The sequence below is a fragment of the Grampus griseus genome (assembly GCF_964374135.1).
Source record: "Grampus griseus genome assembly, chromosome: 1".
Taxonomy (NCBI): Eukaryota; Metazoa; Chordata; class Mammalia; order Artiodactyla; family Delphinidae; genus Grampus; species Grampus griseus.
Genome location: NC_139017.1, coordinates 52,397,753 through 52,410,430, shown reverse-complemented (window position 1 = coordinate 52,410,430; position 12,678 = coordinate 52,397,753). Strand labels below are relative to the sequence as shown.

The window sequence follows — 12,678 nt, the reverse complement described above, 5'->3', positions numbered from 1 at the left end:
ACATATGTTTATGTATGACTGATTCACTTTGTTATAAAGCAGAAACTAACACACCATTGTAAAGCAATTATACCCCAATAAAGATGTTTAAAAAAATAAAAAATAAATAAAAAAAAATGTAAACTTATGAACAAATACTGTAAGCACCACAAACTCAGCCCCTTTGCCCATGGATTTTAGGCCATTTAAAGTGTACTTAGGGCTTCCCTCGTGGCGCAGTGGTTAAGAATCCGCCTGCCCATGCAGGGGACTCGGGTTTGAGCCCTGGTCCAGGAAGATCCCACATGCCACGGAGCAACTAAGCCCATGCGCCACAACTACTAAGCCTGCACTCCAGAGCCTGCAAGCCACAACTCCTGAAGCCCGGGTGCCTAGAGCCTGTGCTCTGCAATGAGAGAAGCCACTGCAATGAGAAGCCTGCGCACCACAACGAAGAGTAGCCCCCACTCACCGCAACTAGAGAAAGCCCGCGCACAGCAACAAAGACCCAACTCAGCCAGAAAAAAATAAATAAAAATATTTTTAAAATGTTAAAAAAAAGTAAAGTGTACTTAGACCCATCACTTACCTTACAATGTACAAATGTACTTTTGATTACATGTAGGACTGAGGAGGGAAGACTGTGAATATTTTCTAGAATGATGGATTCCTGAGTGGCACAGACATGCTGAACACATCCTGTAAGAGCTCCTAATAGCTGTACCATTGTCTGGAAATATGGAAAGAAGTTTCATTCAGAATATATTTTCTGTGTACCTAAAAGGTGTCAGACAATATGCTGAGTGCTAGGGATACAGCAGTGAGCAAAATGGACCCTCTCTCTGTTCCTCCTTACACATAACTACAGTCTGTCAGAACTACAAATATTAAAAGTGGCTAGGGACTTCCCTGGCAGTCCAGTGGTTAAGACTTCGCCTTCCAACGCAGGGGGTACAGGTTCGATCCCTGGTCGGGGAGCTAAGATCTCACATGCCTCGTAGCCAAAAAACCAAAAATGAAAAAACAGAAGCAATATTGTAACAAATTTAATAAGGACTTTAAAAATGGTCCACATCAAAAAAATCTTAGGGAAACCCCCCCCCCAAAAAACCTGGCTAGCCATTTGATTAAAAAAAAAAAAAGAAAAAAAGAAGTTGTTGGAATCCTAACCCACAACATCAAAGTATATGGCAGGTGTTCTACACATATGCTTTAGAATTACAGGCAGGGCATGCTATCTTGATTACTTGGCTTCTTATACGAGTTTAGGTATTTACTAAGCATGAAATTGTATAAGAAATTCAGAATTTATGTTTTTTGCAATATCTTTATATCTTTAATTCTATAAATTTAATTCTAGCATTGGGGCATTTTATAGAGAATATAAAGTTAATTAATATTTCACACTCTTTAAGCTCTCCCACCCCCCTTTCTAATATATTTGACATACCTGTAAAATATTTCTTATAGTGGTCTGGATTTCTAAATTTTGGCTTGATAGTCCTCTGGCTTGACTGGTTAACTCATACATCATGTCATCAAATAATCTCACAGTCTGTGAAAACAAAGCAGGTCATAAACAGTAGTAACAGAAGTCATTAAAAAAGGAAAGGCGTATCTTTAAAGAAATAAATTAGATTTGATTTTGCATTATTAACAGCTACGGGATATTGTCTAGTATAACAACTGCACCTAATAAAGTTAATAAAATATATATTTTGTATAGTGTTTCTATAGTATTTCTATTTTTTGTATACTATTTTTCTACAATAGAATCTCCTTAAAAAAAAAAAGCCTCCAACAAAAATTGATTTGTCTTCCATTTCTGTGATTTGAATCTACTTAATAACATCCATAAAAAAATATCACTCAAAGTTCATTTTTTGGTGATGTAACAAAAGTGCTACTCTTACACTTAAATAAATAAAAGATGATATCTTAACCAATCAACATCCATGTGAACATTTACAAGGTTATTTTCTGGTAGTGGTAATGAATTTGTGCTGAATTACCTATTCACTTTCCCTTTCTGACCAACTCAAAATACTGTTCCTGGGTTAGAGACATAGTACGTGACCTCAGAACTAAGTGTTTTTGTCTGTGAAACATCAGCCAACCTAAGATCTTAATACTCTCAACAAGTTAAATGGCCTAAACACTACACTACAAGAATAACCATAGTCAGCAATACACTGTAACTAAAGAGGGTACTGCTTCCCATAAGCCTGTTAACACTCAACATCTCGTTTTCATCTATATACTAGCTGGACCTTTTTTTGGCAGTCAAGAACAAATTTTAAGAAACTTTTTAGATAGAGAACAATCGAGTGAATATGAGTAAAAGGAGTTCTGATAATTATTTGTTTCAAAGCTAAACTTAGAAATCCATTCCAGTAAGAGATAAGTTATCATAAAAAAAAAAGTTTCATTTTGTCACCAAAGTATGTTTAGTTCCCACAATTAAAAAAAAAAGTTATGACTCTGCTTTTCAGAGAAAAGGTATACCACATATATCTAAAAGGTAACAATGCAGCTGGTGAATCTGATATTTTCTTTTAAGTTACTTGATTTTACCAATATTCCAGCCATTTTTATTCTTAGGCTTCTTTAATAAATTTTGGCTCCATTTTTCCAGAAAATGAAATTTAACAATTATTAATAAATTCTACAGAGAAGATAAAGAAAGAGACTTAACTAACTTCATCATCCATCCCAATTTTCAATGAATAGCTTTAAAATACAAGAGTATTTAAAACCAACTACAAATAATGTAAATTCAATTAGTAAAGGATCCATAGTCTCTGAAAATGTTTTTTAATCACCTGACATCATAATGACACCATCATATTCTCACATAAGATCTATTTTTAACTATTTTATTTGTATTTCAAATATGTGATACATTGGGAACTCCCTGGCAGTCCAGTCGTTAGGACTTGGCACTTTCACTGCTGTGGGCCCGGGTTCAATCTCTGGTCAGGGAACTAAGATCCCACAAGCCTCGTGGCGCAACCAAAAACAAAAAAAGTGATACATTAAGAAATTAAGAATAAATGGTCTAAAACTGAGGCCAGATCTTAACAGCCTTTATAACAAGTAAATTGATTAAGATAATAATAGTACTATACCTTTGGCAGCACTTGTGAAAAGAAAGTCTGTTCCAATGTCAGATGGTTCATATGAGGTAAAAACATTTCTACAATAATTTTCAGAATTTCTATAAAGGAAAATAGTAACGTATTTTGTAGCAGTATTAAGTCATGTCAGCCAACAAAGGTCACTACCCTTTCGCAGATTTGAGAATATGTAAGTATTAGCAATCAAAAGCTTTGTACAGTTTCAAAATGCCATATTCTATGTAGAGAAACTATTAACAGTTAAACAACCTGAAATAATAGAAAAATTTTAAAAAACAAAACAAAACAATGTATGTGTACAGCAACTGAAGATCAGTTAATGGATGTGGGTAAATCTACTGAATAGGATCTGCTATCATTAAAATGATTGTTAGATGGGCTTCCCTGGTGGCGCAGTGGTTGAGAGTCCACCTGCCGATGCGGGGGACACGGGTTCGTGCCCTGGTCCAGGAAGATCCCACATGCCGCAGAGCGGCTAGGCCCATGAGCCATGGCCGCTGAGCCAGCATGTCCGGAGCCTGTGCTCCGCAACGAGAGAGGCCACGACAGTGAGAGGCCCACATAACGCAAAAAAAAAAAAAAAAAAAAAAAAAAAAAAGATTGTTAGAGATCGTTTAAAACCATGATAAAATGTCCACAATACATTAAGCTAAAATGAAAAAACTTCCAAATAGTGTAATTCCAATCTTAATATATATATAAACATGTATATACAAAGAATAACCGATAGGCTGGCAGGAATATATAGAATCAAGATGAGAATATCCTATGCCAAAATCTTAAACATTTCAGATTAATGATTGTTTTATTATCTTTTATGTTTTTCTGCATGTTACAAATTTTCTATAATGAATATGTACAACTCTCATACACAGGATAAAAAGTAACTGTTCCTTAAAAAAATCAGACCCCACAGGCAGCACACAGATCCAAGATTATAAACAAATATTCCACAACCAAGTGAAATGTAAATAGAAAACTCAAAATATATGAGTAAACTCTGCAGATAGACTTAACTCTCTACCTCTCCTCCTAACTAAATAAATAAATTACGTCAAGTAAGATTAATGAAGACAGATGAAGAAAGTCAACTTTTCCAAATGACAAATTTGTCATGCCTAAACAATCAGCCTTTTGTAACTTAGAAAGTATTTTCTAATTGACACTAAACATGTTAAGAGGCTGAAAGTTATTAAGTAGACTGCAAATTATGTTTTATATTGGTCTAACCAGTTTAACAACTAACATTTAAAATTTACAATGTGGGGCTTCCCTGGTGGCACAGTGGTTGAGAGTCCGCCTGCCGATGCAGGGGACACGGGTTCGTGCCCCGGTCCGGGAAGATCCCACATGCCGCGGAGCGGCTAGGCCCGTGAGCCATGGCCGCTGAGCCTGCGCATCCCGAGCCTGTACTCTGCAATGGGAGAGGCCACAACAGTGAGAGGCCCGCATACCGCAAAAAAATAATAATAATAAAATAAAATAAAATAAAATTTACAATGTGCTTATACACACATTATCAAACAGAACACTTTTGGTATCTATCCAAAATGGAATTTAAAACTTTAAGTACTGTAATTTGAAGTAATTTGGTCATTTTAAGTAACTGAAGATTACAAAGGCTGTAACACTACAATAGGAAGAATAAACTTAAAGGGTATACAAAACTATATTTAAATTTAAAGGGAATACGAAACTGGGATATGTGGGACTCAGGCCTTAAAGACATCAAAGTAATCGTACAATTAAGATAATTTTACTTACGAATATGCTCAAGCCAACTGTCAGAATGCTGATACATAGAGTAAAAAAATTAAGGAAGATACTAGTATCAGTAGTAAGATATTCACTACTGAGAACAGATTTTAAAAGGACCCTTCTTGAAGTTTAAGCAATGATCAGTAAGAGATTGAAATGAGACTCAAATTACTGGCTTAATTTTGCTGTAAAAAATGTAATGCTTACTAGGTATAATGAAATATAATGAAAATACTTTAAGGAAATGTTTCAAAATCACTCAGGGATAAACTTATCTTTTCAAATTATGTGTAGTTATGACTTATTTCTGACAGATGAGAAACAGTCTATAATGATCCATGGGTTTCTGGTTTCTGAAACAGAAATTTCTTCCTCCTCAGCACTTCTATAGTACTTTATTTGCACCTGTCTTAAGTCACTGATCAACTCTTATCTTTTCATGTTACTAGCATATCTATCTTACCACCTTATCAGACAGAAACTCTTCTGCACATAGAAGCTTACAAATACGTCATAATAAATTATGCTATGTTCATTACAAACGTTAATGGTAATCACATTATAAACTATACACTTTTCTACCATTCAGAATAATTGTTAGAAATGTTTTCCTGTAAAAATAATATACAAATTATTAAAGTATGTGTCAATAAGAAAAATGAATAAGCCATAACTCTGTCACAGTAATACAGGAATTGATTCTTTTTCTGAAATCTTACTTTGCATATACATCTTACAGCAGCAATCAAAATGAAATATAGTCATTAACTCATTTTAGTTCAGTAGGGTAGAATTTGCATCGTGGATCAATTTCAGTAAAGGTCAAAAAAATTCTAGCCTCTTCCAAAATTAAACATAAGTTATAATTATGCAGACATGCAGGTAAAGACTGGAAAATAAGGGACTTCCCTGGCAGTCCAGTGGTTAAGACTCCGCGCTTCCACTGCAGGGGGCACAAGTTTGATCCCTGGTCGGGGGACTAAGATCCCGCAGGCCGAGCGGCGCCCCCCCCACCCCGCAAAAAAAAGAAAGACTGGAAAATAACGTGTGAAATGCAAAACATGAAAATAATTATGTTTGGGTGATGGAGTTACTGAAAATTTCTTTCATTTGTAGAAAAAGTGCTGAAGTAAAACCAAAAGCTGAAAAAAAATTTATCTAATGAGATTTTCAGGCAGTTTTAAAACATGACAATATCTTTTAGCCCTTCACTGAATGCTTACTATGTGCCAGGTACTATTCTAGGTGCTGGAGAAAACAAAATTCCTGCCTTTATGAACTTTACAGTACAGTGAGGAAAAGTAAAAAGAAAACAAAGTAAACAAGATAATTTCCATTAAGGTTGCTTCTGCTCTTTAGAAAACTGAACAGGGCAATGAGATAAGTATTACAGACTGGGTTTGGGAGAACCACCTAAGACTGAGGACACTGAAAATGGCTTGCTGGCGTGACATCTGAGCTGAGATCTGAGTAATGAGATGGACAAAAGGCTGAGAGAAGAACTACGCTGAAGGATCAGCAAAAATGAAGATCCTGAGGTAGGTGAGCTTCATGTATATGTGGACAGAGTGTAGTGAGCTAGGTAAGCGAGGAAAAGGCTTAGAACATGAGGAGCCTTGAAGGTAAAAGTTTAGATTTTATTCCTAATTTGTTAAGAAGCCACTGGGGTGGAGGGAGTGGTTTAAAAAGTAAACAACATGTTTTTCACTTTTTTGTGAACTTATTTTGGAGAATGGATTATAAGAGGACGTGAGTAGAAGCAAGGGAGCTATTAACAATAGTTCAGGTGAGAGGTTATGGAGGTTTGAAAGAATGGTAGCAACCAGGATGGAGATAAGCATTTGGATTCAAGATATAGTCTAGGTCAGAAACAAAAGGACTTGCTGATTGGATGTGAGAGAGAGAGGACTGAAGGTTTTGGCTTGTAAAACCATTTATTTAGATGAAGAAGACTGGCGGGAAGAACAGGTTTGGGTTCTTTTGAATTTTAAGTTTGAGATGCAAAACCAGGTGAGAATGTTGATTTTTTTTTTAAATGTAAATAAACAAGCTTGGGAATTCCCTGGTGGTGCAGTGGTTAAGAATCCACCTGCCAATGCAGGGGACACAGGTTCGAGCCCTGGTCCGGGAAGATCCCACACGCCACGGAGCAACTAAGCCCGTGTGCCACAACTACTGAGCCTGCGCTCTAGAGCCCGCGAGCCACAACTGCTGAGCCCACGTGCCACAACTACTGAAGCCCGTGCGCCTAGAGCCCGTGCTCCGCAACAAGAAGCCACCACAACGAGAAGCCCGTGCACCGCAATGAAGAGCAGCCCCCACTTGCCACAAGTAGAGAAAGCCCGTGCGCAGCAACAAAGACCCAACACAGCCAAAAATAAATAAATTTATAAAAAATAAAAAAAATAGGGCTTCCCTGGTGGCGCAGTGGTTGGGAGTCCGCCTGCCGATGCAGGGGACACGGGTTCGTGCCGCGGTCCGGGAAGATCCCACATGCTGCGGAGCGGCTGGGCCGCTGAGCCTGCGCGTCCGGAGCCTGTGCTCCGCAACGGGAGAGGCCACAACAGTGAGATGCCCGCGTACCGCAAAAAAAATAATAATAATAAAAATAAATAAATAAACAAGCTTGACTTTCAATTATTGAAATCCCCCTATAAGCTTGAGAAGAAAAAGAGGAACCGTGTTTCTTATCTTTGTTCCCCCGAAGCCTAACACTGCCTGGTACATATAATATTCTGTACCTAGTAAAATTTTTTGAGGAGGAGGATGGCTTTTTGTTACCAAAATCAAAAATCCTTGAGGACAGCAGTTCCATGTCTACACGATAACTAAGAAAGCGCTTTGGTACCTAAGTGGGACCACCTGCCAATGCCCAGGTGAATGATTTCTATGTGACCGTAATATTTATATTTGGCTTCAGCTGTAAAAAATTATTTTTGCAGTGTTCAGACTCTCTCAAGTGAAGGTCTTGTTTTTCTTTTGAGTGTAGTTTTATGTGCTCAAAGCTGTTAAAAAAAAAAATTACCCTTTAACATGAAGGGCTAGGACTCCAGGTACATTTACAACCAAAAAAAGATTCGACTTCTAAATGACCTGCATCTGGACAACGGAGACGTTAAGTACCTCACACCCAGCAGATGAAAGCCAATTAGCAAAGGAAGCAACTCCTTCTCACCAGCAAGAAACCGAAAGAGGTTCAAAAAGGGGAGGGGAAGAACATTTGTATTTACTGAACATCTTTTACAGACTTGGCACCATGTCAGAACTACGTCCTTTAGATTCTCAAAATAGTGAGGAAGGTATTCATTTTCACCACCCATTTTAGAGATGAGAGCTCAGAGTACCTCGCTCTCTCTACTTCATCCAGTCACCTCACCTTACAGCTCAAGTCTGAGTCCTTGCCTCTCCCCGCTCCCGCCGCCCCATGGAAAAGTACTCACGCTTAACTGCACGTACAGAGCAACTCAAAGGCCCAGAGAAATGGCAGAAAACGCCACATCCACTGCCAAAACCACTGGCAGAACACCTCTGCAAGCCCTTCGGATGCCAAAGCCAGGCATGCCTTCGGTCTCGGCACCCACGGCTCTCGCACGCCCTTCCTCCCCTCGCTTACTCATCTCGCTCATCAACAGAGAAAGGAGAGGGTTGAAGCCGCAGGAACCCAACACGGCCCTGCAGCGGGTGTGATGAGACAGGAGAGAAGGTTGGAGACAGGCCCCACACCCCTCTCTAGGTGGAAGTGACAATGAAGGATATAAGGAGCCGAGGCAGGACAGACGGCAGTTCCCGGCGGCATAGCTCCTCCGGCCAGCTACTTAATTCTTCCAGGGGAACCGCGCTCGCCGGGACAGCGCGTTCCTGAGACATGCTTTCGCCCAAGACCAAAGCTTCGAAACACTCCCGCCGGAGCCAAGACCGGAAACTCCCACCGTCCCGGCAGGCCTTGCGAGCCAAAACCATAGAGAGGAAAGGCGCCGCTTTCCTTAGTGAGCCCGGGCCCCACGCGACTGGGAATAAAGCCGGGCTTGTCTGGCCCGCGGAGGCCTCGACACACTGGTGCGCGCTTTCAGTCGGGAGGGTCTGGCCGGATTACTCTGGAGCTGGAAACCTGCCGGGGAGCTAGCGTCCACAGGTCTGGATCGCTGTAACGTTGCTTTTGAGACGCTTTGGGGGAGGTGAGGGCCGGGAGTCCACAGATTTGCTACACTCCGTCCCTTGGGGCTTTGAGGTTGCACATCTGGTGTCGGGTTTGACCTGGGACTTACAGCCAGAAATGACTCCAAGCCCCGCTGTGAAATGGGATAGAAACAGGCGCCTTCCTACCCACTTAATGTGTTGACCCTACTCTGTACGTCCTATGTAATGGGGATAAAGACCCACCTGCCAGAACTGTTGTGCAAATTGAAGTAGACGGTATATTTTAAGTGTCTAGCCAGTAGATACAGAGAAGAGTCTCTTTATTAAGTTGCTTCCATTTTCTACGGATCTCCCCGCACAGTTCAGTGCCCTTATTCTGTGTCAAGCTAATCTTTACTAATTACTCCACAGTTACCTCACTCCCAGTACACTTAGAGCTGCAGGTCTCCACGAAATGTTTGTAGTGAGGTCATCTGAATGAATTTACACACATCAGAGCATACCTGTGCCTGTTTTTAAAGGGATGTTCATTTATCAAAATACAATCTTGAAGTCCTGTTACTTGAAACGGTAACAGGTTGAAGAGATTCTGGCAGTTTCGGAGGTTAATATGTTTGGGCAGGGTCGTGACAGATGAAACACACTAAATAGCTAGGCTTGTCATTTCCTGCCTGAGAATTTTGGACTTTACCTTATTTCTAGTTGTTGCTGCTGCTGTTATTTTGTTTGTTTTTACGGTTTATTCTCTTCTCCAGCTTTTTTTTTTTTTTAAGATGTCGGGGGTAGGAGTTTATTAATTAATTTATTTATTTTTGCTGTGTTGGGTCTTCGTTTCTGTGCGAGGGCTTTCTCTAGTTGTGGCAAGCGGGGGCCACTCTTCATCGCGGTACGCGGGCCTCTCACTATCGTGGCTTCTCACTGTTTCGGAGCGCAGGCTCCAAACGCGCAGGCTCAGTACTTGTGGCTCACGGGCCTAGTTGCTCCGCGGCATGTGGGATCCTCCCAGACCAGGGCTCAAACCCGTGTCCCCTGCATTAGCAGGCAGATTCTCAAGCTCTGTGCCACCAGGGAAGCCCTCTTCTGCAGCTTTTGAAACCTGAAGGGTGTGTGTGTTTTCAAGTCTCTTTATCTCCCTGTCCCTCCACCGCTTTCATAGAAAAGGCAGCTGCTGGGGGTGGAGCAGGGGACTGTTTAATATTACATTTACGTAAAATGTGTCATTTTGCTTTTTAATAACAATTTTCTTTTTTTTTTCTCCAGAGCTAAATTGAAAAAAGAGCAAAGACCTCTTAAAAGTCATTTGGAAATATCTCTGAATATTGTAACTGTTTATAAGCAGCTAAAGAGAAATGGATCTCCAGCAAAACTAACAGAATAATTGAAGCAGGTTTACGTGTGTGTCATCAGTTCTATCCAGAAGTTGAAGAACCTTCCTTTGAGTTTAACGATTGTGTGCATTTTATGAGAGAATGACTTTTCAATTTAATTTCACTATAGAAGACCATCTGGAAGATGAATTAACATCCCTTGGAGATGGAGCTTTGGCCCTAGATTCCTCAGAAGAGTCTTCAGTCTCAGAAAGACAAAAAGGTACACATAGAGACAAAAAACGTCCTACAGAACAGTTTGACCTGCTTCAGGATCATTTGTGGGAGCATAAGTCAGCAGGAAATGCAGGTCCCTCTCAAGACACAGGCAGCTCACTCAATGCAGCTAACAGTTCAAGTAGCTTGGAGCCACATGAAAAACAGCCCTGCTTTAGAGTTGCCAAAGAGCATGCTATGCCTAAAGATTTAAAGAAAGTGTTAGAAAATAAAGTCATAGAAACATTACCAGGTCTCCAGCATATGAACATATCAGTAGTGAAAACCATCTTGTTGAAAGAGAACTTCCCAGGAGAAAACATCATTTCAAAAAGCTTTTCTGCTCACTCTGATCTGATTACAGGTGTTTATGAAGGAGGTTTAAAAATCTGGGAATGTACCTTTGACCTCCTGGCATATTTTACAAAGGCCAAAGTGAAATTTGCTGGGAAAAAAGTGTTGGATCTTGGTTGTGGATCAGGGTTGCTGGGTATAATGGCGTTCAAGGGAGGTGCCAAAGAAATTCATTTTCAAGATTATAACAGTGTGGTGATTGATGAAGTAACCTTACCTAATGTAGTGGCTAACTCCACTTTGGAAGATGAAGAAAATGATGTAAACGAATCAGATGTGAAAAGGTTCAGGAAATCAAAAGTAGCACAAGCACTATGTAAATTCCGGTTCTTTTCTGGGGAGTGGTCTGAGTTTTGTAAGCTTTTACTAAGCAGTGAAGAACGTTTTGAAAAATATGATCTCATTCTTACCTCAGAAACCATTTACAATCCAGGTTATTATGGTCCTCTGCACCAAACATTCCTTAGATTGTTAGATAAAAATGGACGGGTGCTTTTGGCCAGCAAAGCACATTATTTTGGTGTGGGTGGAGGTACTCATCTCTTTCAGAAGTTTGTTGAAGACAGGAATGTATTTGAGATGAGAACACTCGAAATAATTGATGAAGGACTAAAGAGATTCCTAATTGAGATGAATTTTAAGTACCCCAGTTAATGCCCACTGAGTGTCCTAAGTGAAATAAACAAAATAACCAAAACTTGAATGTTCGATTTCTGCTTTGCTGTTATTTTTTTCTGAAATTATGATATTTAGTTTTGTTTATCCAAATAAGAGACCAACTATATTAGCGACATTGTACTTGCTAAGTGAGACTGAAAAAATAGTGCTCCTCAGCATTTGAAAAGAGCTCCTAGGAAATCATTTTGTGGGAAAGTTTTCTGTTCTCCACTTTCATTCAATTTGACCTTTCTACCACCTTTAGCATATAAATTTGTTCCCAGGAAAATCTGCCATTTTTTACCTCAAGTTTGAATTTCTTCCCAGTCTTTGTCAGTTTCTGTTCACATGAAGTGCCTGATCGATCACCATGCTGTTAATTCTAAAGGCATACATATGCATCACTAAATGATTCTGAATCTAAATATTAGATTGAAGGCCTTGGGTAACTAGGAAGAAGTTTTTGTTTTGTTTTATTTTTATATTCATTTATCTTGTATAATAAGAATTAGAATGCTGAGCAGTTGAATTCAACATTAAGATGGAAGAAATAAGGGGAATCATGATAGAGAATATAAAGATGGTACAGAAAACTTACAGTGCTTGTAGCCCTTTTTAGCCAAGGAAGTAGGAGACCCTAGGGTCTTGGTAGGAGGAAAAAGAATAGGAAACAGAATTCCAGATTCTGGGGAGTAAAGACTCTTCACTAGTTAAGTAGGGCAAAGAAGGGGAGAAAAAGTATTTTGATTCTAATGCAAAAATGTTCACACTTAACATATCTAAAATTGGGGACTACCTTACTGTCTAATAATTATTGTACAACTGGCAGTAATTTTTTCCTTCTTGAAGGTACCTAAAATAATGGTACGACTTGGATTCAATGAAATGTGATATTTACTGGACATCTGTTAACTAGGCACTTTGTATATATCTTGCTTAATATTTATAACCTCATAAAGTATATATCATCCCCATTTTAATAATGATCATAATAGCTAACAGTTTTCAGCATTTACTATATGCAGGGTAGAAGAGATTTACATGTACTAACATATAATATTCGTAACAGCCCT

The 12,678-nt window shown here is 39.3% G+C and overlaps 2 protein-coding genes across 2 annotated transcripts in view; one reads left to right on the top strand and one right to left on the bottom strand.

The window, feature by feature from the left end:
* Nucleotides 1-8,794, bottom strand: part of FIRRM (FIGNL1 interacting regulator of recombination and mitosis) — a 52,376-nt gene extending 43,582 nt beyond the window's left edge. Inside the window, exons 1-5 of the mRNA XM_082667761.1 lie at nt 8,619-8,794; nt 4,881-4,908; nt 3,108-3,196; nt 1,430-1,534; nt 569-709 (exon numbers count right to left, since the gene is read on the bottom strand). Of these exons, the coding sequence (XP_082523887.1) occupies nt 569-709; nt 1,430-1,534; nt 3,108-3,196; nt 4,881-4,908; nt 8,619-8,741 (486 nt within the window). The 5' untranslated portion in view covers nt 8,742-8,794. The remainder of the gene's footprint in view (nt 1-568; nt 710-1,429; nt 1,535-3,107; nt 3,197-4,880; nt 4,909-8,618) is intronic.
* Nucleotides 8,795-8,861: 67 nt separating this feature from the next.
* Nucleotides 8,862-11,612, top strand: METTL18 (methyltransferase 18, RPL3 N3(tau)-histidine). Its single transcript, XM_082667123.1, has 2 exons — nt 8,862-9,006; nt 10,272-11,612. Exon 2 carries the CDS (start codon nt 10,481-10,483, stop codon nt 11,600-11,602), a length of 1,122 nt encoding a protein of 373 aa, XP_082523249.1. The 5' UTR covers nt 8,862-9,006; nt 10,272-10,480; the 3' UTR covers nt 11,603-11,612.
* Nucleotides 11,613-12,678: the final 1,066 nt, after the last annotated feature.

Bases quoted from the DNA above. Each gene is read 5' to 3' on its own strand.
- METTL18 (XM_082667123.1), top strand. From the start codon at position 10,481: ATGACTTTTCAATTTAATTTCACTATAGAAGACCATCTGGAAGATGAA.